The 23,980-nt window shown below is 45.5% G+C and overlaps 1 protein-coding gene across 1 annotated transcript; it reads right to left on the minus strand.

Moving 5' to 3' along the window:
• Nucleotides 1–715: 715 nt before the first annotated feature.
• Nucleotides 716–7,898, minus strand: yars2 (tyrosyl-tRNA synthetase 2, mitochondrial). Its single transcript, XM_078568314.1, has 5 exons — nt 7,122–7,898; nt 6,827–6,994; nt 3,943–4,098; nt 2,996–3,166; nt 716–1,793 (listed from the first exon to the last, which is right to left on the minus strand). The coding sequence occupies exons 1-5, from the start codon at nt 7,895–7,897 to the stop codon at nt 1,628–1,630; spliced, it is 1,437 nt and encodes a 478-aa protein (XP_078424440.1). The 5' UTR covers nt 7,898; the 3' UTR covers nt 716–1,627.
• Between the last annotated feature and the right edge of the window lie 16,082 nt (nt 7,899–23,980).

The following is a 23,980-nucleotide window of genomic DNA, read 5'->3' on the forward strand; positions in this document are numbered from 1 at the left end:
GCTTTCCAATTTTGTGTCATCCAGAAATTCTAAAATTGTGCCCTGCACACCCAAGCCTAGGTTGTTAATTTAGATCAAGAAAAGCAATGGTTCTAATACTGACCCCTGGGGAACCCCACTGTACACCCTGCTCCAGTCTGAAAACAACCATTCACAACTACATTGTGTTTCCTGTCACTCAACCACTTCTATCCAGGTTGCCACTATCCTTTTATTCCATGGACTTTAACTTCACTGATAAGCCTGTTGTGTAGCATTTTATCAGAAATCTTTGGGAAGTCCAGGCATACCACATCACATTACCTTCATCGTCCCTACTGCCTCATCAAAAAACTCAATCAAATTAGTTAAACACGATTTGCCCTTAACAGATTAATTCTGGCTTTTCTTAATGAATCCACATTTGTCCAAGTGAATGTTAATTTCGTCCTGGATTATCACTTCTAAAAGTTTTCCCACCAAGGTTAGCTGACTGGCCTGTAGTTGATTGCAGTTGTCTTCTACATGGCTTTTCTGAAGCATGATAACGAATCGTGATGGTTTCACATTTAACAGTAGCTCCCATCTGCACTGCTCATTCTTTTTGGTGGGGTCAACCAAAATTAATAGGTTACCATGGGTTATTGTACATTTCCCTTCATTCGTTCCCTCCCTAAATATCAGTCAGTGCAGTACATAAAAATTGACATGAAAGAAATCCACATGTACAAATTAATGTTTTCACATCTTGTAATTCATTTCTATTTTACTACTATATGGAACTCTTGTATACATTATGTACAGATTTATAAAAAAAATAGCCTTATGTAGTAATTAATCACCTGATCATAGTAGCCATATCCATGGCCCCTCTCACTCAGTGAGCAAAAAATCTATACATAGTACAGTGGCTGTATAAAATAGATGACTGCAAGTGAAGTTGAATGCTGACATCAGAAATCCAGAAGTTTGAGAGGTACATCAGCAAATTGTAATTCAATGCTCGCCATGCATTGAGAATGTGAAATTCTATCCCAGTTATTTTACAATTTTGTCAAAGATTTCAATTACCATCACCCACATTCTAAATTACTATAAGTTATCCTAACTGGGACCAAATCTGCGTATTGAAGCCTCTGTTGCTCACCCGCTTCCATTTCAGTGAGGATAATGAGGCAATAGAAAGCAGGAGAATGGGGTTGAGAAACTTATCAGCCATGATTGAATGGCGGGGCAGACTCGATGGGCCGAATGGCCTAATTTCTGCTCCTATGTCTTATGGTCTTAATTTCTTCATATTTATCCAATTAATAAAACCAGTTGACCAAGAGGAATGGTACATATAGTGTTCCCTTTCCAAGAAAAGGCATGCTATTGATGGAAAGTGACTCATCCAAAATCCTCAACATTTACTCAATACTGAATATTAAAATTACAAATTGAAAAGGTTTCCAGTTTGGGCTCTAGTGGTCTATTGCCATAGTTACTGGACACATGTTCTCCCTGTTAAACCTTGGTAATAGCATAACTAGAACTCTTGAGTCCAGATTTCTCCCTGTGACATGGTCTCTTAAAGATGTTTTTAAATTAAACCTGAAAACATAGATATTCATTTCCACAACAAAATAACATCCATAAACTTCACTGATTAAGCTGCCAAATTGAGCCATTTGACTATGTGGTAATTTTTCTTTCCAATTCTAAGCAATGATAGCCCATTTGTCAGAATATGCTGTCCCAAAACCAGCACTTGTTCTGGCTTTGTCACTCGTATGTGATTAATCCAAATTCCACCATCTGTGATCATCTGGTATCTGGAGAGGGAGAAGAAAAAAAAAATCTTTATGTAGCTTGTAATTTTTTCAGAATCACTCCTCAACAACCAATCCACTCCCATTTCAAATTACCACTAACAAACGAGCTGTCAACAAAACTATGACAGATTGATGCCCGACAGAGCTACAGAGAAAGATGCCCAGTGACTTGTTAACCATTCTTACTCATATTGATAATGTAGCAAGATTTTGGCACTCAAATCAGTTTATTAGTTTGAGAGGGTTTGAATGACACATCCGGGACATAAGTCTAAATCCAGCTCCAAACCTTTAAGGTTTCTGGTGAGCACCTATTGGTCTTGAAAATAGAAATGCAAAACATTGGTGATGCCATTTTGCAGGGAGGGAAATATTGCAGTCTTCTCTATAAATGTATCTGAAATTGTGAATCCTAAATAGCTTCTGTACTGTAAGACTCTATATAAGCACAAGGTCTACTGTGCACAGCACCACCAAGGTTAGAATAAAGAAGTCTTGCTACAGTTGCTACAAAGTTTTGGTGAGACCACATCTGGAGTACTATGTGCAGTTTTGGTCTCCACATTTAAGAAAGGATATACGTGCATTGGAGGTGGTACAGTGAAGGTTCACTAAATTGGTCCCTGGGATGAGGGAGTTGTCCTAAGATGAGAGGCTGAGTAGGTTGGTCTTATGTTATCTGGGGTTTAGAAGAATGAGAGGCGATCTCATTGTAACCTACAAAACTTTGAAGGGACTTGATAGATTGTTTCCATTGTTCAGGGAATTTAAAACACCGGGGCACATTCTCAGGATAAGGGGCCAATCATTTAGGACTGAGATGCAGAGAAATTACTTCATTCAAAGGGTTGTGAATCTTTGGAATTCTCTACCCCAGATGCTCCATCATTGAAGGCATTTAAGGCTGGGATTGACAGATTTTTGGTGTCTCGGTGAATTAAGTGATATGGGAGCGAATGGGAAATGGTGTTGAAGCACAAGATCAGCCATGATCGTACTGAATGGCACAGCAGGTTCGATGGCCCATATGGTCTACAGACAATAGGTCTGCTCCTATTTCTTATGTTAGAAAGAATAAATGATTAAATAAATCATAAAAAATTGGTATACTGATGTCATTAATGAGATTATTTGCCTCATCCATTCCTGACCTTTGCTAAATGCCATTCAGTGAGAAGTAAAGTTCTGCACAAGACACATACCCCCTGGGTCCATCTGGAATAGCATTAGCTTTACGACAAAGATCCAGCACTGTTGTGCCTGGCTCAAGCAGATTCTCAGAGAATGGTGCTTCTTTAAACAATTCTTGTAGCTCTTCATCTGACATGGCCTCAAGGGCACCCATACTACTATGATAGAGTGCATTTGTACATCTGAAGAGGAAATGCAAAAAAATTGAACAAGAGCATCAGTAAAACATAGTTCAGACCATGAACTCTCTCCTCTATCTACACCCCTTTTTTATCTCTTTTTTCAAAATTAATATTTTTATCCACTTATTTTTATTTTCATTTATTCATTATTATATCCCCCTTTTTTATCCATCCCCCCACCCTGAGAAGATACTAACATTTGAAGGATAGGTGGCTATATGGCTCATAAAGGGATTTTTTTCCCCATCCTGCTTGATTATCATCGGGCTCAATCAGGCCACCTGCTTCTGAGATGAGGCCCACGGCCACATATTGGTAACTCAAGTACTGGAGTGGGATTTGAACACATAACTTTCTGATTCTCGGATGAGATTGCTACCAAGAGTCAAATTGACACTTAAAAAGAAAAAAAACAGAATTATACAAAATGAGGGAAGCTGAGTGTTGAATACTGCCAAGATTGAGTTGATTGGCTTATAAACTAAAAGTGGAAACCCCTTGCTAACATATGAAGGATCACCAAGAACACAAACTCAGGACTGTATTACTCACTATGGAAAATACAGAAAACTGCAGGTTTGTAGTGTGACCCTTGGAATTCGAGTTGTTTCAGATCACTTTCTGTAGGGCAGACAGTTGTTTATTTTTTTCTATTTCTATGAGCCCCACCCTATTATTGCTTCCCTGCAAGTACAAGTGCCTATACTTCAAGGTGGTAGGGAAAAAACCTGATGGAAATGAATCTCTGGTTTTTGGGGTTTGATAAAGAGACTCACCTTTTGGACGACTCTAGTCCTTCTTTGCCATGAACCAATTTTGTGACTTCTGCTGCTAGTCGTTTTTGGGCATTGCGCTTTCCTGGATCATTTCTGTGGTTGACCATAATGCTCTCAATCTCAGGAAGTGGGATGAAGGTAAAAAGTTTCAGATACCTAAAGAAACCAAAACTGCTGTTTGGTCAAAGGTAGAAATAATTTAATGGATATATATATTTCATCTGTAAGTGGAAGCAGCCTGTTACATTAGGGCTCCAATGTGAGGTGCACTTGACACCAAACTTTCAAGTTCACAACCTTCCCTACATTGCTGCGCATAGAATGCAGGTCACTGAACCCCACTCCCACTGGGGATCAGACAGAGGAGACAGGGACAAAAATACAGGGACACTTTTCATCAAGCTACATGTACATGCCCAGGTTCAACAACAAAAGGGAAGAAAGGGTATATATTGTATAGTGTACCTGGATCATGCAGACTGTCATCCATTTGCTCCCCAAAAAGTTCAAACATAGCTAAGAAAATCAACAAATAACAAAATTTGGGGGCTATTCCTCATTTCCTGACGGTCACTCAAAGCAGAGACAACATTTGTTGCAATTTTATATTTCAAATAATTATTAAATTATACAAAACTCCTCAGGCAACGACATGTCACTGAGGATTAACTGAAGCATAGAAGTGGAAGTGGAAGACAAGTCCACCAAGTCTGAAGAGGCAAAAGGGAGGGAGGAATTTAAAACTATCACGACCACTAGTGAAAAAGTACTGCAAAAACTAATGGGATTAAAGGCTGACAAGTCCCCTGGACCTGACGTCCTGCATCCTAAAATCTTAAAAGAAGTGGCTGTAGAGATAGTGGATACATTGGTTTAATCTTCCAAAATTCCCTAGATTCTGGAAAGGTCCCAGCTGATTGTAAAACTGCAAATGTAACACCTCTGTTCAAGGAAGAAGGGAGACAGAAAACAGAAAATTATAGGTCAGTTAGCCTAACATTTGTCATCGTGCAAATGCTAGAATCCATTATTAAAGAAGTAGTAGCAGGCCAGTAAGAACATCCTAATGCAAACAGGCAGAGTCAGCATGGTTATGTGCAAGGGAAATCATGTTTGACAAATTTATGAGAGTTCTTTGAAGATGTAACAAGCTGGGTGGATATAGGGAAACCAGTAGATGTACTGTATTTAGATTTCAAAAAGGCATTCAGTAAGGTGTGACATAAAAGGTTATTACACAATATAAGAGCTCATGGTGTTAGGGGTAATATATTAGTGTGGGTTGAGGATTGGCTAACTAACAGGAAACAAAGAGTCAGGATAAATGGGCCATTTTCAACTTGGCAAATTGTAACAAGTGGAGTGTCACAGTGATCAGTGCTGGGGCCTCAAACTACTTATGATTTACATTAATGACATGGATGAAGGAACCGATTGTATTGTAGCCAAATTTGCTGACGATACAAAAACCGATAGGAAAGCAAGTTGTTGGGCGGTTACAAAGAGTTAGCAATGGGATATAGATAGGTTCAATGAGTGGGCAAAAAAGTGGCAGATGGAGTATAACGTGGGAAAATGTGAGGTCGTCCACTTTGGTAGGAAGAACAGAAAAGCAGAATATTATTTAGATGGAGAGAGGCTGCAGAATGCTGCAGTACAGTGGGATTTGAGTGTCCTTGTATATGAATCACAAAAGGTTAGCCTGCAGGTACAACAGTAATTAGGAAGTTAAATAGATTTTTGGTCTTTATTGCAAGGGGGAATGGAATATAAAAGTAGGGAAGTCTTGCTCTAAATGTACAGGGCATTAGTGGGGCAAAATCTTGAGTATTGTATACAGTTTTGGTCTTCTTACTTAAGAAAAGAAATACTTAACATTGGAAGCAATTCAGAAAAGGTTCACTAGACTGATTCTGGGGATTAAGGAGTTGGCTTATGACGAATGGTTGAGCAGATTGGGCCCATACTTATTGGAGTTAAGAAGAATGAGAGGTGGTCTCATTGATACATCAGATTCTGAGGGGGCTTGACAGGGTTGATGCTGAGAGGGTGATTCCTCTCATGCTAGAATCTAGAATGAGAGGGCATAGTTACAAAATAAGGGGTTTCCCTTTAAGACTGAGATGAGGGGGAATTTCTGCTCTCAGAGGGTAGTTAGTTTCTGGAATTCTCTTCCCCAGAGAGCAGTGGAAGCTGGTTCATTGACTAGGGTTCAGGGCTGAATTAGACAGATTTTTAATCAACAATGGAGTCAAGAGTTATGAGAGTAGGCAGGAAAGTGCAGTTAATGGCGCAATCAGATCAGCCATGATCTTATTGAATGGTGAGCAGGCTCAAGGTGTTGAATAGCCTACTCCTGCTCTATGTCATATGATCATTATTATCACAAAGTTTGGACTCAAAATACCCACATTTAATTACAATAATTTCTGAACTGAGAAATGCATATTTCATAATGCATGCTACTGTGGCTTTGAATGAATTACGAGTGATGGTGGAAGTCTTCGAGAGCAGACTCTATAATAGCTCCTGAACAACGTTCTTGCCAGCCCGTACCCAGGAAATGTTTCGTCGAAGCTGGACCTCCTCCTTTGCTGAACAAAGTTATTTTGAAATATTGGGTTGTAAAGTTGATGTTTATTTACCTATCACTTTAAAAACAAAAATATGAAAAAGAATGAAGGAAAAGGACAGACATGGCGCAATTGTTGAAACCAATGACCCACCTTCTAACTATATAATCTCCTGGAAGAAGCAAAAAATCTGGAGATGGAGATATGAGGATCTCTATACAATCCAAGTCAATAAATTGTATTATGTTTTACATCAGATCATGTGAACACAATGTAAAAACATTCTGAAAAGTGAGTATAAAAGGACTTGCCTTTCTATATTTGAATCTGGTTGCCTGACAAAGTACTGGTACAGTTCAAAGGGTGAAGTCTTGTTTCTGTTCAACCAAACTGCATTTCCTGCAGTTTTTCCCAGTTTGTCTCCTGACGAACTAGTTACAAGTGGTACCAAGATGCTGTAAACGTCCTGCCCGGTCACCCTACAGATTCATTAAAAGAAACGTACGTCACTCAAAAATATGCAAAAGACAACGAGGGACAAATCCAAAAATGCAAGAAATGTAGATAGTTGAAAATAATATACTCAAAGGAGGAGATGTGCTTTACTTGTGTATAAATTCGTGTCCAGACATCATGTTACCCAGCTGATCTGTTCCTCCCAGTTGGATCCTGCAGTCATGATGTTGATTTAAATAATAGAAATCGTATGCCTGAAACATCTGGTAAGTGAACTCAGTCAAACTCATGCCCTCTGGGCTCTTGAGTCGGGACTGCACACTGTGTCTGCTCAGCATGGTGCCCATGCGGAAATGCCTACCCACCGTGTCCAGGAAACCCACCACCTCCTGATCCTTGTACCACGACCAGTTATTGAGAATGCTGAGCGGCCCCAAGTTGGCGGCCTCGGCCTCGCTGCAGAAGCAGACACGGTGGTTCTGGAACACGCCGAGGATCCCCTCCTGGATCCCCCGGGCGTTCTCCTGCACCGTGCCCACACCCACGGCTTCCCGGTCCCTGCTCCGGCCGCTCGGGTCGCCCAGTCGAGCCGTGGCTCCCCCCAGCAGCACCAGGACGCGGTGACCGGCCCGCTGGAAGTGCAGCAACCCGATGAGGGCGAGCAGGTGGCCGACGTGCAGGCTGTCGGCAGTCGGGTCAAAGCCGCAGTACAGGGTCTGAGCCCCAGACTCCAGCAACTGGTGCAGATTTCCGGCCTCCGGGAAGATCTCTTTGAAGATGCCTCGCTGGTGAAGCTGCAGCACATTCCTACCGCTCTTACACCGGCTCCGCACTCGGACCGCAGCCCTTCCCAGCGTCGAAAGAAAGGATCCCGATGTCCTGAATAAAGTCAGGAGCGGCCGGCTCCGCATCATGGGCGCCGCCATTTTAGCGGGTTCCAGGAGCATTGTGGGAACCGGTGACGTGTGACGGGGGCCCGGATGCAGCTCAATGATCCAGAGCAGGCAATTCCCCTCCTTCACCAGAGGAGGCTTCATTCACCTGCTGCTGATGTGTCAAAGTTTACTTTAAGCCACTCCAATTCTTTTCAAAGTAAAATAAACTGGGTTGACTTCTGGTTTGAATGTTCCTAAAAAGTAAACCAGACATCCAGCTAAGCTTGATGAAAATGAAATACTGTGGATGCTGGAAATATGAAATAAAAAAAATACTGGAAAACCTCAGCAGGTCTGGCAGCCTCTGTGAAGAAAGAGTCATGCGGACTCGAAACATTAACTCTGTCTCTCTCTCTACAGATGCTGTCAGACCTGCTGAGTTTTTTTTAACCAGCATTTTTTGTTTTTGTTTCAGATTTCCATCATCTGCAGTATTTTGCCTTAATTGGCCTACAGCCTTTGGTTCTTTCCCTGATTTCTTCCTTCTTGGTTCAGTGTATGTTTTCACTTAGAATATGTGAAGCACATTCTTATGTTAAATATAGTTGGAGCAGGGGGGTGGGGGGTGGCATATGTAGTGGTAATGTCACTGCACCAGTAATCCCGAAGCCCAGGCTAATGCTCAGGGGATATGGGTTCAAATCCCACCACAGCAACTGGTAGAATTTAAATTCAATTAATAAATCTGGAATTAAAAAAAGCTAGTTTCAGTAATGCTGACCATCAAATCATTGACATAACACCCCACCTGGTTCGCCAATGCCCTTTTGGGAAGGAAATCTGCCATTCTTACCTGGTCTGGCCCACATGTGACTCCGGATGCACAGCACTGTGCTTAACTCTGAACTGCCCTCTGAAACGGCCTACCTAGCCACTCAGTTGTAACAGACTACTATGAATTTTTAAAAAAGTTTAATTGGATGGACCACCCGGCACCTAGGCACCGGAAACGACAACAGCAAAACAGCACTGTCAACCCTGCAAAGTCCTCCTTACTATCATCTGGGGTTTCATGCCAAAATTGGGAGAGCTGTCCCACTGACTAGTCAAGTAACACCTTAACATAGTCATACCTTAAAGACAATGTCCCAGACACCACCATCACTATCCCTTGGTATGTCCTATCTCATCAACAGCACAAACCCACCAGAGGTGATGGCACAGTGGTGTACAGTTGGGAAGGAGCTGCCCTGGGAGTCCTCAACATTGGCTCCGGACCCCATGAAGTCTCATGGCACCAGGTCAAACATGGGCAAGGAAAATGCCTGATGATTACCACCTACCTTCAGCTAATGAATCAGTGCTCCTCCATGTTGAACACCAATTAGAGGAAGCACTGAGGGTGGCAAGGGCACAGAACGTGCTCTGGGTGGGGGACTTCAATGTCCATCATCAAGGATGGCTCAGTAGCACCACTACTGACTCAGCTAGCCAAGCCCTAAAGACATAAATGCTGGACTGGATCTGCGGCAGGTGGTGAGGGAACCAACAAGAGGGAAAAACATACTTGACCTCGTCCTCACCAATCTACCTGTTGCAGATGCATCTGTCCATGACAGTATTGATGTGAGTGATGTGACCACCGCACAGTCATTGTGGAGACAAAAGTCCCATCTTCACATTGAGAATACCCTCCATCGTGTTGTGTGGCACTACCACCGTCTAAATGGGATAGATTTCGAACAGATCTAGCAACTCAAGACTGGACAACCATGAGATGCTGTGGGCCATCAGCAGCACCAGAACTGGACTCAACCACAGTCTGTAACCTCATGGCCCGGCATATCCCCCACTCTACCATCAAGCCAGGGGATCAACACTGGTTCAATGAAGAGTGCAGGGGGGCATGCCAGGAGCAGCATCAGACATACATAAGAATGAGGTGTCAACCTGGTGAAGCTACAGCACGGGACTACTTGCATGCCAAACAGCAGACGTAGCATGTGATAGACAGAGTTAAGCAATTTCACAACCAACGTATCAAACTAAGCTATGCAGTCCTGCCACATCCAGTCATGAATGGTACTGCACAATTAAACAATTAATGGCATTACCATGGCTGAATCCCCCTCTATCAACATCCTGGGCGTTACCATTGACCAGAAACTGAACTGGACTAGCCATATAAATGCTGTGGCTGCAAGAACAGGTGTGATGCTGGGAATTCTGCAGCAAGTAATTCACCTCCTGACTCCCCAAATCTTGTCCACAAGTCTGGAGTGTGATGGAATACTCTCCACTTGCCTGGATGAGTGCATCTCCCAGAACACTCAAGAAGCTCGACAACATCAAGGACAAAACAGCCCGCTTTATTGGCACCTCACCCAGCACCTTAAACATGCACTTCCCCCCACCACCATCGCACAGTGGCAACAGCGTGTATCATGTACAAGATGAACTGCAACAACTCACCAAGGCTTCTTCAACAGCACCTTCCAAGCTCACGACTGCTACCACCTTGAAAGACATGGGCAACAGATGCATGGGAACACCACCACTTTCATGTTCCCCCCAAGTCACATACAATCCTGACTTGGAAGTATATCATCATTCTTTCACCAACACTGGGTCAAAATCTGGGAACTCCCTTCCGAATAGTACTGTGGGTGCACCTGCAGCACATGGACTGCAGTGGTTCAAGAAGGTAGCTAACCACCACCATCTCAACGGCAATTATGGATGGGCAATAAATGCTGGCCTAGTTAGCAATGTCCACATCCTGTGAACAAATAAAAGAAAATAAGTACATACATAATGCAAGTTGCCCCACTGTACCTTTCTCTGCATGATACACTCAAAGAATGCTTTGTTATTCTCTTTTTGTTTTTCCCTATGTTCCTCTCATGTTCCTTCTTTTATTAGTTCCTTGGCCGCCCTCTATTGATTTTATAACTCTTCTTTCCTTTACATTTCAGAATTTTATATAGGATTTGCCCTTATTGTCTTTCAAGACTTCCCTGTCATCTACATGGTCTTAGTCTCCTGTTTTGTGTTGACCTTGCTTTTGGGATAAATGGAATTAACATAAAAGATAATCTTTAGCCATTTCAACAGAAACATTGCAGAATGATTCCATTGTGCATTCAGATTGTCCACAAAAAAATGAACATACTCCATGATTATAACTGGCTTTCTCACATGGTAGTACCCCAAGTTCTGTTTCATTTTGTCCTGGTCCCTTTAAGTTATCTCCTTTCTATCTTCCTGATCCATCCATAAAGACTCTATACCAATTTCCACTCAAGACCCTGGCTGGATTTTATGGAGGTACTACTTTCCCCCCACCGCCACCCCAGAATAAAAGTTTGTCAGAAAACGACCAACTTTAAAAAAGGCTGCCCTGCAGTGATAACACACTGTGGGTGGCCTTAACTAGCTGAGGGTCGGACTTCTGCCACTCAGTGGAAGGAAGCCCCACCCTTGAGAGCTGCTAGCCAATCTGATTGTGTTATGTATTGAATGTCTTGTTTAGCTTGCCGTACTTTGCAAGACAGTGCGTAATGGGATCACAGAATCCATGTTGTTTGGTTAGTTAGTTACTGCAGTCAATAAACAAAGCACCTTGTTCAACTACCTCTGCGCCTATATGAGTATTTATCAACCTCTAAAAGGTTATCGGCAGTACCAATATTAAAACATAACAAATTGGCGATGAGGATAACAGACCTTTGCAGTAATGCCACACAAACAATGAAACAGCTGGTAAAAGGGAATTACTAGTAAAAAAAGCTCACCCGCCAATAGTCCTGAAGCGCAAGGTTCAAAAACAACAAAGCCCCTGTAGAGTTAAATAAAAAAGAAAGAATTGCTGCTGCTCTGAAGATTAAAGAAAAAAAAGGCAAGCAGAGCAGGGAGCAGTGCCACAGCTCTGGGTTTAAAGAATAAACGGGCCCTGAACCGACCAGCTGAGAAGTCTCCCAGAACGCTCCAGAAGTTCAAATAAAAACAAGGGGCAAGAGCAGGAGTAAAAAGAAAGAACTAGCCAGTGGAGTAAGTGCTGCAGTGATTTCTTTTTCAAGTGCTTAAGGACAAGAGACTCATGATCAGGGAGGATCCCGAGAAAAGTGTGGGAAACCTACAACGGAAGGGCTGACGGCTGCACACAGCCCCAAAGTTCCAGGACAAAGGAGAAAGGAAAGAATTCCAGAGAAAAGAAGTGCTCTTACCTTGAAAGTTAAAAAAAATGGTTTAGAAAAGAAGGCCCACGATTGGTGGTAGCCCGCCAAAAGCTGAAAAGCAAGGGAAAAACCACAGAGACCTAACTGGCAGCTGCTGACAGCTTGAGTTAAAAAAGGGTACTGTCTTAAAGCTGTAAGAGCATTTAAAGTGGTAACTAAAAAAAGGAATGACAATAAACAAAAAGTTCCTGATGAAGAAGAGAAAATAAAAATGACTACACTCACCCGACTTATGAGACATTTCAATGAGACTATGGAGCTCCTGTACTGAACGCTTTGAGTTTTTTGTCCTTGCAAATGGAATTGAAAATGATAGAAAGGTGCCAACTTTCTTAAGTGTGATGGGAGCTTAAACCTTTGGCTTATTAAGAAGCTTGGAGCAGCCTGACAAACCTGGCACAAAATCATATGGGACATTGTAAAAGTCTTGGAGACGCATTTTTCCCCTGAGCCACTTGACATAGCAGAAAGATTTAGGTTTTACAAAAGAAACCAAAAGTGGGAAACAATTGCACAGTTTGTTTCAGTACTTAAAAAGCTCACTGAACATTGTGAATTCAATGAAGTATTGAACGATATCCTCCGTTGGTCTGTGGCCTTCATACTGAAGCAATCCAGAAACACCTCCTGACAGAGCCTAACCTCACCTTGCAGAAAGCCATAAAGATTGCAGTCTCCATGGAGCTGGCTACAAAAGAAGCACAGCAGCTGAGTGCATTAACTCGAGTGCATAACATGATAGCTGAGTGTGCACACAAGACAGCAAGCAGCCCAGAATGTTACCATTGTGGAAATCCTGGTCACCATTCGTCTGAATGCTGGTGCAGAGACCTTGAATGCCGTCAGTGCGGCAAGAAGGGGCACACTGAGTGTGGCTGTGAAAACAAAAAAGTAGCAGTGAATCAGAAAGGCAAACCAGAGAAAAAGGGATCTGCCATCTGGCATAACAAGAAGAAAAATCTGCATCTCACAGAGCAGGAACAGGTGGACCAGAGAGACACTGAGTCTGAAGAAGAAGGGCCTGTCCATACCTTGTCAGTGATAGGTGGTTCACAGGGTTACTGGGTAACACCGCTGCTGGAGGGCCAACCGATATGTATGGAGCTGGATACAGGGGCAGCAGTTTCTCTGGCCCCGGGTACCGTGTATAAGGAGAAGCTTAAACATCTTCTTTTGACGCCTACAAAAATCATTCTGAAAACATATACAGGGGAATCTGTACCTATGATGGGCAGAATGGAAGCTAGAGGGGAACTAAGTGGACGGACTGCTAAGCTACCACTGATTGTGGTGAAAGGCAGCAACCCAGCTTTAGTTGGACGGTCATGGCTTGAGAAGATCCGGTGAAACTGGGCAGAAGTACACAGCATTGCAAAAGAAGTAACTGGTCTGACAGCTGTTATAAAAAACACATGATGTTGTTTTCAAAGCAGCTTTGAGAAGCATGAAGGGAATTACCATCAAATTGAATATCAAAGCTGACTCTCAGCCAAAATTTCTGAAGGCCAGAACCGAGCCTTATGCCAAATGACCAAAAGTCGAAGCTGACCTGGTCAAGATAGGAGTTTTGGTACCTGTCTCCCATAGTGATTGGGTAACACCCATCATTCTAGTGATCAAGAAAGACAGCTCCATACACATATGTAGAGATTTCAAGGTTACTGTTAACCCTGTGTTCTGTGCACGTCCCCACAGTGAGGACCTTTTTGCTGGACAGAAATTCAGCATAGTAGATCTATACCAGGCTTACTTACAAATGCACGTTGATGAGAAGTCACAAGAATATCTCACCATCACAAAACGTAAGTGACTGTACTGAAATTGCTGTTTGCATTTTGGAATAACATCAGCTCTGGCCTTCTCTCAGAGGGCCATGGACCAGATCCTGAGTGGCTTGTCTGGAGCTCAGTGCTACCTTGACAATACCTTGGTAATGGGCAGGACTGATGAGGATCATCTCAAGAACTTGGGTGTCACCATACAAAGGCAAGAGGAGTATTGCCTATGGGTTCGCAAAGACAAATGCGAGTTTTTTCAACCCTCTGTGAATATTTGGGGCACGTCATTCATGCTGCTGAGCTTCACAAAGCAGCCCCCAAGGTCAAGGCTGTTGTGGATGCTCCAGCTCCTCAGAATACCAGCCAGCTTCGCTTGTTCTTAGGGCTACTGAATTATTATGGAGATTTATTCCACAGCTGGCAACCCTGCTGAAACCCCTGCATGAGCTTCTGAGTCAGAACAAAGCCTAGAAATGGACAGAAAGCTGTGATGCTGCGCTCAAGAAGGCTAAAGCAGCGCTGACAGATTCCGGGGTACTGACGCACTTTGACCCCTCCTCACCTCTACAACTTGCATGTGATGTATCACCTTATGGAGTTGGGGCTGTTCTTTCACACATAATGCCCTCAGGTGTGAAGAGACCCATAGCGTTCGTTTCATGGACTTTAAACAAAGCAGAGAGCCAATACGCTCAAATCGAATGCGAAGCACTGGGAATCATTTCCGGAATCCAGAAATTTCACCAGTACCTGTTTGGATGGAAATTCACACTGCTGACTGATCATCGACCACTCGCCTCAATATTTGGTCCACACGCAGGCATCCCTTCTTTAGCTGCAAGCAGAATGCAGCATTGTGCATTGATGTTGGGTGCTTACACATATGACATCAAATATCGAAAATCTACCTTGCATGGCAATGCGGATGGCCTTTTGAGGCTGCCGCTACCAATCAGCCATGTGGACACTGCTCAGAAAGACATTTTCTACTTTGCATTAGTGGAGAACACACCCAATACTTCAGTCCAAATCAAGAAGGCCACTCGAGTGGACCATAGTCATGGACCTTGTGATGCATGGCCACTCTTCTCTGAACTTCTGAGTCTCGCCTAAACTTCATCCCTACCTTTTTAGGAGGATGGAGTTATCAGTCACTTCAGGATGTTTGTTGTGAGGTATGCTAGTTATTATTCCACCAACATTGAGGAAACCAGTGTTGGACCAACTTTATTCTGGACACTGTGGAATAATTCGCATGCAAGAGATTGCAAGAAGCTACTTTTGGTGGCCTGGCCTGGACCAAGACATTGAAGCCAAGGCAAGATCTTGTCCCTCATGTCAGAGTGTGAGAAAGATGCCTCAACTGGCACCCCTCCAGCCATGGGAATCCTTGGCAGCGCATCCATGTTGATTTCGCTGGAGCATTTGAAGGAACAATGTTCATGGTAGTTGTGGATACTGATTCCAAATGGCCAGAAGTTTCAGTGATATCCTCTACTACAGCTGAGAGTACAATTCATAGGCTAAGATAAATGTTCAGTCGTTACGGGTTACCAGAATAACTTGTGACCGACAATGGATCTCAGTTTGTCTCGCAGGGGTTTAAGAATTTTTTGACAAGTAACGGAATTTATCACATCACCTCAGCACCATATCACCCATCCACCAATAGGTTAGCTGAAAGATTTGTTCAAACCATGAAACACGTTTTAAGTTTGGCATGAGGACATTCCTCCATTCAAAAGCTTCTCGACACATTTCTGCTGACAGACTGAAACACGCCACAGGCTACGACTAAAGTATCTGCAGCATTACTACTAATGGGGCGGCAACCATGCACTTGCTTTGATCTGCTGAGACCAACAAAAACATGACAAGTTGTGCAAGATCAACAGCACGACCAAGTGGAGAGAAGAGCACAAAGATCAAAGCCAAGAATCTTCTGTTCTGGACAAGAAGCTCTAGATCGTAATTATGCTACTGGAGCTAAATGGGTTTCTGCTGCTTGATTGCTCAGACAGGACCTGTTTCATACACAGTCCAAACCACAAATGATCTTACCTGGTGGAAACATGTTGACCAACTGTTGCTAAGTCAAGCACCATCTAAGGATACACCTCTCATGGAAGAACCATCTCCAAGTCAAGGAATGCCAACTCCAATCTCACCTCCTCAGTCTAGCGTGACTGAAGTTGAAGTCGTCTCACCTTCACTTGCATTAGACACAACTTCAGAATTGGCTACAAGTCCTAAATCAGTCTCTGATCAACATTACCCTGTAAAAGCACCAGAAGTCCGCCGTACCCACACCAGGAGAGAAGACCTCCTGAGTGTCTGACTTTATAACGTCAGAGACTTGAGATGGGTTCAGCGGAAGTGGAGGCAGTCTACCCTCTTTCCCTAGTTCAGGAAATGTTTTGTTAACTGACATTTCCAATAAGGGGGGAGGAATATATAATGTATTGAATGCCTTGTTTAGCTTGCCATACTTTGCAAGCCAGTGCATATGCAGAATCCATGTTGTTTTGCTAATTCAGTTACTGCAGTCAGTAAACAAAGCACCTTGTTCAACCGCCTCTGCGCCTACGTGAGTACTTATCAATCTCTAAAAGATTATTGGCAGCACCAATATTAAAACATAACAGGCTGGCTGGCAGCTCTTGCAGTCCCAACAGCACCAGAACTCGGTAGTGGATGCTGCTAGGTCTGCAGGCAGTTCCACATAGATCAAAGATGGACAACGGGCCCAGGCAAGTCCTGAGCCTCTTGGGTGGGTAGCATTTGGGCACCCTAGGGTTGGAGGGTGAGAGGGGTGGGGTGGCAGGTTTTGGAGGCCAGGCATGGAGGCACAAATAGGGGTGTTATGACCAAGTCTGGAGAGGAGAATAAATTCTTCTCTTTTCCACCTCTGCGGTTGGTTATAACAGAGCTTGAAATTTTAGAAAATTGTGATCTTTCAATTAAATATGTAGTTGACTGTACGTAAAGATATATGAAGAAATATGCCAGCCAGGTCTCTTGAGTTAACAAGGAGTTAGTTTCATCATTAAAAACTCACTCTAGTAAAAGTATAAGACTTAATAAAAAGGTTAAAAAAATTCCCAAATCCCATGACATACATGCACACACATTAGAATGCAAACTAAAACAAGTTACAGGGGTAGGTGGAATTGATAACAGTTAAAATCCTTAAGATAAAAAAGGAAATATATGTTCTGACATTCCTTTGGTGGTCTTGAAAATCCTGGGCTGTTGCGACTGATGTAAGCTGATTGTCTCTAGGAAAACAGTCTCTTTTAAACTGTAATCAGACTTTTCCAAAGTGGATGTCATGACACTTGAAGTTCCTTTCGATTAAAATTCTCTATCTCTGTGTTATATTCCAAAATGTAACAGAGATAGGGTCCCAAACTTGAGAACATCAGAGAGAGAGAGAGAGATGATGTTGCATTCTGCAGTCTTCTTCCGGATCATACTGATGTGTTCTGCAGACTCCTCTTTTGCTGTAACAAACAGACAATCATAGCTTTTCACAAGTGGGGTTCTGATCATGTGAAAGCTGCTATTGGCACACAATGGAGGGCAATCTAGATTAACAAAGGATCTTAAATCTTCCATTGTCAAACCTACTGCGATGCCATTGAAACAGATAGGGGCCCTTAGCACCCTCTTTGCATAATGAGTTTTGTTAGTCCTTCTTTGTTCCTGGCAGTTTCTGGAGTCAGGAAATCTGGTGGTCTATTGACCTTACGTTTTGCAGAGAGTTCAGGCAATGGCAGGTGTGAAGTCCATCAGGTGAACTGACTAGTCACGTTCCCTGGTAACCCATGTATAGAGGCTTCTAGAAACTTGGCTAATTTGTAGGTCAGGTGACTACTGCAGCCATTTTAAAACATGGCATCTTTGCAGTTCTGGCCGCTTCTTCCCATTTTAAAAACAATCCAAGGCATCATACCAGCTGAAGGAACTAATAATTAATATTCCACATGGCACACAACACACCGTCATGATAGGGGGTATGATCCTGTTAGGTGGGTGCCCCAAATGAGCACAGGGCACCTCCCAAAGGATCTACCCCACTTTCTTCCCACCAAAGTGGGTGGAAAAATGGCCTTCCCACCCTCACCCCCCTTCAGCTGCCCAGCATATTATGACAATGGAGTTGGATTGAGGGCCTTAAGTAGCCAATAATTGCCCACTTAAGGGCCTCAATAGGCCTAAGGGCAGGCAGGTCCTTACCCACCCACCCCACCCCATATTATGGGGACTGAGTTGGGGGTGGGCAGGAAGGTTGTGGGCTGCCCACTCATCATAATTTTCCACCACCCTACCGAAAACACACCCAGTGTGGGGCCTGAAAACCCAGCCCCAAATTTCTCTTCTGTGATGCATAATGCTACACAATTGCTTTACTTCCTTCAGTTTCCTTGTTGAAATATGCATAAAGTCTGTAGGTTTATTTCCCCATTCTGGGGGCTAGATATACTGAGGGCATGAAATCGAGGTCAGGACTGTTTCTGGGTCCTGAACCTGCCCCGGGAGGGAAGCAATCACTAATTGGGATTTTCGAGGCCGATTCCTTAATTAGCATGGAGCCAGGTTCTCCATGGCAAATGGGCTCTTAGAGGTTGGAGGGACAATCAGAGGCCTTGCGGCTTGAGAGGTGCAGCAGCTTGCAATGGAAGCAAGGGAGATGGTGCCTCAAAATTGTGGCAACCACTCAATTTTTTTAAGACTGTAATTTAAAAATAGATTCAGCAGTCAGGCCAGCACTGAGGGAAGACCCTCCCTCTATAGGGCAGCCAGAGGCTGCTCTTACACCCAGGCAGGGCCTCTAGGCCTGCGTAGAGTGCTGCCCCCTCCCCACCCAGCCTGCTGCCAGGACACCTCCAGGCGTTTAAACGGACCCCGCCGTCATGCAGGAACTTGGAGGCCAACTGGAAAATCCCAGGTGGCCTTTTAATTGGCATTAAATGGCTGTTAAGGCCCTCAGTTGGCTGCCCGTCATTGTGGGCAGGGAGCCCTCCTGGTCCCAGGTCCCTCTTCCACAAAAATAGCCCAAAGATGGAATGGAGCCTGGGAACCTGCATGCTGGCCAGTGGGGATCATTTTAGGTCTTGCCCACCTCTGATCCCAACGGGGGCTGAAAATCCAGCCCATGGTCTTTTTTTTAAGCAAATTTCATATTGACTTCCTACTTATTGAAACTAAAACTACTAAATCATCAGCTCTTTTCTAGTGCATCTCGCATTCATGTAAATACATCATAGATCATGCCTTGCTGTATTCACTCGACTTCTTTGTATTAATTGGCTCATACTGTTATCCCTTCAATCCAGTTCAAATGATTCCAGCTGTTTGATTTATTCTACCTCCCAAGGTGAATGTGCCTCCTTGGTTCAGCTGATGCCTGTTTTAGTGGTATGGCCCTCAGTTCCCCTATTCTGTAAACTTTTCCCTAGTTCCTGAAATTGCCTTTACAGCGTCTCTATTCTATTTATAATAATAGTTTTCATATGACTCACAGGGGAGAATTTTCTCCCCGTCAGGTGGGCCATTCAGGAGTGGGCGTGGGCGGGCGTGGAGCTGATCGCTGCCCGTGATAGGCTCCACGCCACCATTTTAAGTGGGCGGGCCAATTAAGGCCTGCCCAGTGTGAAATGCGGCTCCCGAGGACAGCAGGAGTGGGCGGACAGCGGTGGGACTGCTATGACCACCAGGCGGCCTGTTTAAATAGCACTCCAGTAGCCTTGCAAAGGCTGTGAAACATGGCCAACAGAAGGCCTCCCCAGAGCGCTGCTGGTGAGCAGGCCAGGCAGGAGGGTAGGACAGCGGGGCAATGTGCCCCTCGCTTTTCCGATGAGTGTCTAGCTGCCCTCCTTGAGGAGGTGGCAGCACGGTGGGAGGTCCATGTTCCTAGGGACAGGAGGAGCCCCCCCCCACATGACCAAACGTGCCTGGGAGGAGGTGGCGGAGATAGTCAGCTCCCACGACTTGGTGCGGCACACTTGGGTCCAGTGCCGCAAGCATTTTAACGACCTCTTGCGCTCGGGATAGGTGAGAACCGTGTTGGCAGAGGTCACTTAACCCAGCAGGTAGGCGCCCCCACCCCCACCCACCCCCCTCCACCCACCCACCCCCCTCATCTACCCCCCACCCTCGCCCACCCCCCTCCACCCACCCACCCCCCCATCCATCCCCCACCCCCGCCCACCCCCCTCCACCCACCGTCCCCAACTCTGAGTGCAGTTACTGCTTGAATCCTTCACGGCATGTTTCCCTCGCTGGGTGGGCCAGCAGACATTGCTCATGCCTAGTTCACCCTGAGAGGGTTGTGCTGAGATGGGGTCTGCACCTGCAACGTGTGTGACACTGACACCCAGAGGACAGATTCGGGGGCAACCTCAAGGATCTGCACCTAGGCGCAGTGCTGGAACTGTGAAGCATGTCAAAGTCAGGGTGCTCACATTCTGGGAGGGGAGCTTCCAGGCAGCAGGGCACCAATCCATCTGCAGCTCTTGGCGTTCCACGTGTTTGTGCCTCCTTACTTTGCAAGGTTAGACCGTGTGGTGCCAAATGTGGTGGAGGCAGCATGTGGGCAAGAGGGGGTCAGCGCTGGCTTCTTTGTGTGAGTGTGCGGCTGCTGCGGGGTGATGAAGCACTGAGGTCCTGCAATGTCCCACTCTGGCTGGGGTGGCAGGGATGCGATGGGAATCCAGGTACAGGGTGGACTAATCAATGCTCCTCTCTCCTTTTCAGGAGAAGACTGCACAGAACACTGCCGAGCGGATGCGGACTGGCGGAGGCCAGGCCCAGTTGGCCATCGTCACCAGATACGAGCAGGAGGCGATGGAGCTGGAGAGGTGCCATGTGCCCAGGTCCACCGGTGGCGGTGAGGCTGGGGTGCCTGGGGAGGTAAGATTGCCATGTACTGAGGTCACCATGTCTGTCCCAGCAGCCATTCCAGTGTTGAATATTCAGTCATTGAAACTTGCAACGTGGGTTTAGCATTGATTAGGGAAGGATGAGCGCATACTGATCCGGGGAACAGGCATGCACATTAACATTGTCTCCACTAATCAAATGTCCTTGTTCTTCCTTTCAGCATCACTGGAGCAGAGCCGGGAGGAGGCGGGAGAGGGGCCACCTCTCACACCTGAGGGCCCAGAAGAATTAGAATCCCCGGCGTCACACCATCTCTGCCAGGCAGGCACCAGCGCAACTACCAGCACCTTGGCAAATTAGACCATCGGCTAGTGTCCCGGGGCACGGCGGCGAGGGCACTTCACACTCGCTTGAGGTGCAGGCGGCGACAGAGAGTGCCCATGGCGCCGGCAGTTGGAAGACTGCTGGGGACCAGGCACATGCTCAGTCGGTGGCTGATGATGAGCCTCTGGAGTCGTCCCTGAGGCAGCAGACACTGGAAGTCCAACAGGGTGTGCGGGAGGATCTGGCGGAGATACATGAGGCAATGCGTGGCATGGTCCCTATGCTGGAGGAGTCCACACAGAGCATCACCGATGCAATGAGCTTCATGGCTGAGCGCCATGCTTCCTCTATGGAGAGAGTGGTGACTCTCAGGAAGAGGCTCCTCCAGGAGAACAATCAGACCATAAGACCATAAGACATAGGAGCATAAATTAGGCCAATCGGCCCATCGAGTCTGCTCCGCCATTCAATCATGGCTGAGAAGTTTCTCAACCCCATTCTCCCGCCTTCTCCCCGTAACCTTTGATCCCCTTACCAATCAAGAACCTCGGTCTTAAATACACTCAATGATCTGGCCTCCACAGCCTTCTGTGGCAATGAATTCCATAGATTCACCACTCTCTGGCTAAAGAAGTTTCTCCTCATCTCTGTTCTAAAAGGTCTTCCCTTTACTCTGAGGCTGGGCACTCGGGTCCTAGTCTCTCCTACTAATGGAAACATCTTCCCCACGTCCACTCTATCCAGGCCTTTCAGTATTCTGTAAGTTTCAATCAGATCCCCCCTCATCCTTCTAAACTTCATCGAGCATAGACCCAGAGTCCTCAAACGTTCCTCATATGTTAAGCCTTTCATTCCTGGGATCATTCTCGTGAACCTCCTCTGGACTCTCTCCAGGGCCAGCACATCCTTCCTGAGATACGGGGCCCAAAATTGCTCACAATATTCTAAATGTGGTCTGACCAGAGCCTTATAAAGCCTCAGCAGCACATCCCTGCTTTTATATTCTAGTTCTCTCGAAATAAATGCCAACATTGCATTTGCCTTCCTAACTACCGACTCAACCTGCAACTTAACCTTAAGAGAATCCTGGACTAGGACTCCCAAGTCCCTTTGCACTCCAAATTTCTGAATTCTCTCCCCATTTAGAAAATAGTCCATGCCTCTATTCTTCCTACCAAAGTGCATGACCTCACACTTCCCCATGTTGTATTCTATCTGCCACTTCTTTGCCCATTCTCCTAACCTGTCCAAATCCTTCTGCAGTCTCCCCGCCTCCTCAATACTACCTGTCCGTCCGCCTATCTTTGTATCATCTGCAAACTTAGCCAGGATGTCCTCAGTTCCTTCATCTAGATCATTAATGTATAAAGTGAAAAGTTGTGGTCCCAGCACTGACCCCTGCGGAACTCCACTAGTCACCGGCCGCCTTATCCCCACTCTCTGCCTCCTGCCAGACAGCCAGTCTTCTATCCATGCTAGTACCTTGCCTCTAACACCATGGGCTCTTATCTTACTGAGCAGCCTCCTGTGCGGCACCTTGTCAAAGGCCTTCTGGAAGTCCAAGTAGATAACATCCATTGGCTCTCCTTTGTCTAACCTACTCGTTACCTCCTCAAAGAATTCTAACAGATTTGTCAAGTATGACCTCCCCTTGAAGAAACCATGCTGACTTTGCCCGATTTTACCATGCACTTCCAAGTATTCTGAAATCTCATCCTTAATAATGGACTCTAAAATTTTACCAACGTCCGAGGTCAGGCTAATCGGCCTGTAATTTCCCGTCTTTTGCCTCAGGGCCTGCTGGGGTTGCGCGCGGACCAGCAAGCCCTCACAGCGGCATTGACTTCAGCTGATCAGTGCTAGTGTGGGAGATGGATTGGGTACCAAGTACCAAGTATCTCAGCTGGGTGCCCATCCATCTACAATGAGCAGGGAAGTCCGAAGCGACCTCACGTTGGCACAGCAGCTGCCTGTCATCTCTGTGGGCTCCTCTCAGGGCACTTTGGATGAGGATAGCAGCTCCTCCACCCCTCTGCCAGTGACCGTGGGATCCGATGAGGCTGCGGCAACTGGGGAGAAGCCAGCTGTGGAACTGGCCGCTCCCTCCCAGGCAGGGCCAACAAAGGCTCCTTGGGCCAGAGGAAACCCACCAAGGTCATCGAAGCCAGCAGGGCAGCAGAGTGAGCAGGCTGTCTCAGATGCCAGTGCCAGCGAGGGGGAATCACCTAGACGTAGCACCTTAGGCACACCATGGGTTTCTCACTGGTGGTTTAATGTTGCCCCGCTATTAGTTGCTTATAAGTTGGTGTGATGCTGAACACCTTTGCATTCAGTTTCTTTTCTGTTTTATTTTGTTAATTCATTAAATGCTTTATTTGTGAACAAGGCTCAGGGTGATTCCTTATTTCTGCAGGTGGACAGGAACCCTTGAGATATGATAATGAGTGACTTGTTTGTCATTGAGCTTTATTGACAAGGCACATAGTTAATGTTCCTAACCAGGCAGATGATGCTCTCAGGTATAGAGTATGGAGCCTGCAGCCTTGGCCCATCAGTGGTGGACTAGCTGATGGTTCATTGGATTAAAGCCTCCTGGGTGTGCCAGCCTCCCTTAAGGATGCTCGGATCAGCGTTTATTTCCGCAGCATTTCCCTGTGCGTGCTCATCCTCGGACTCACTGCTGGACTCATCGTGTGCAGCTGGAGCATCTGTGTCTACATCATCTTCCTCCACTGCATCCCCCCTTTCCAGTGGCAGATTGTGGAGAGCGCAGCATGCAACCACTATCAGTGACACAAGACCTGGTGGGTATTGGAGTGCCCACCCCCTGAATGGTCCCAGCATCAGAAGCACATCTTGAGTAGGCCGATGGTTCTCTCCACCACAGCCCTTGTGGTGCCCTGGCTCCT

Source organism: Cetorhinus maximus, chromosome 22 (genome assembly GCF_964194155.1).
Source record: "Cetorhinus maximus chromosome 22, sCetMax3.hap1.1, whole genome shotgun sequence".
NCBI classification, from domain to species: Eukaryota; Metazoa; Chordata; class Chondrichthyes; order Lamniformes; family Cetorhinidae; genus Cetorhinus; species Cetorhinus maximus.

Excerpts from the sequence above, each read along its gene's own strand:
- yars2 (XM_078568314.1), bottom strand. The coding sequence starts at position 7,897 with ATGGCGGCGCCCATGATGCGGAGCCGGCCGCTCCTGACTTTATTCAGG. Across the intron at positions 6,995-7,121 it reads GGACACGAATTTATACACAA|GGTGACCGGGCAGGACGTTT; the intron begins GTAAAGCACATC and ends ATGAATCTGTAG. Across the intron at positions 1,794-2,995 it reads ATTCCAGATGGACCCAGGGG|ATACCAGATGATCACAGATG; the intron begins GTATGTGTCTTG and ends CTCCCTCTCCAG.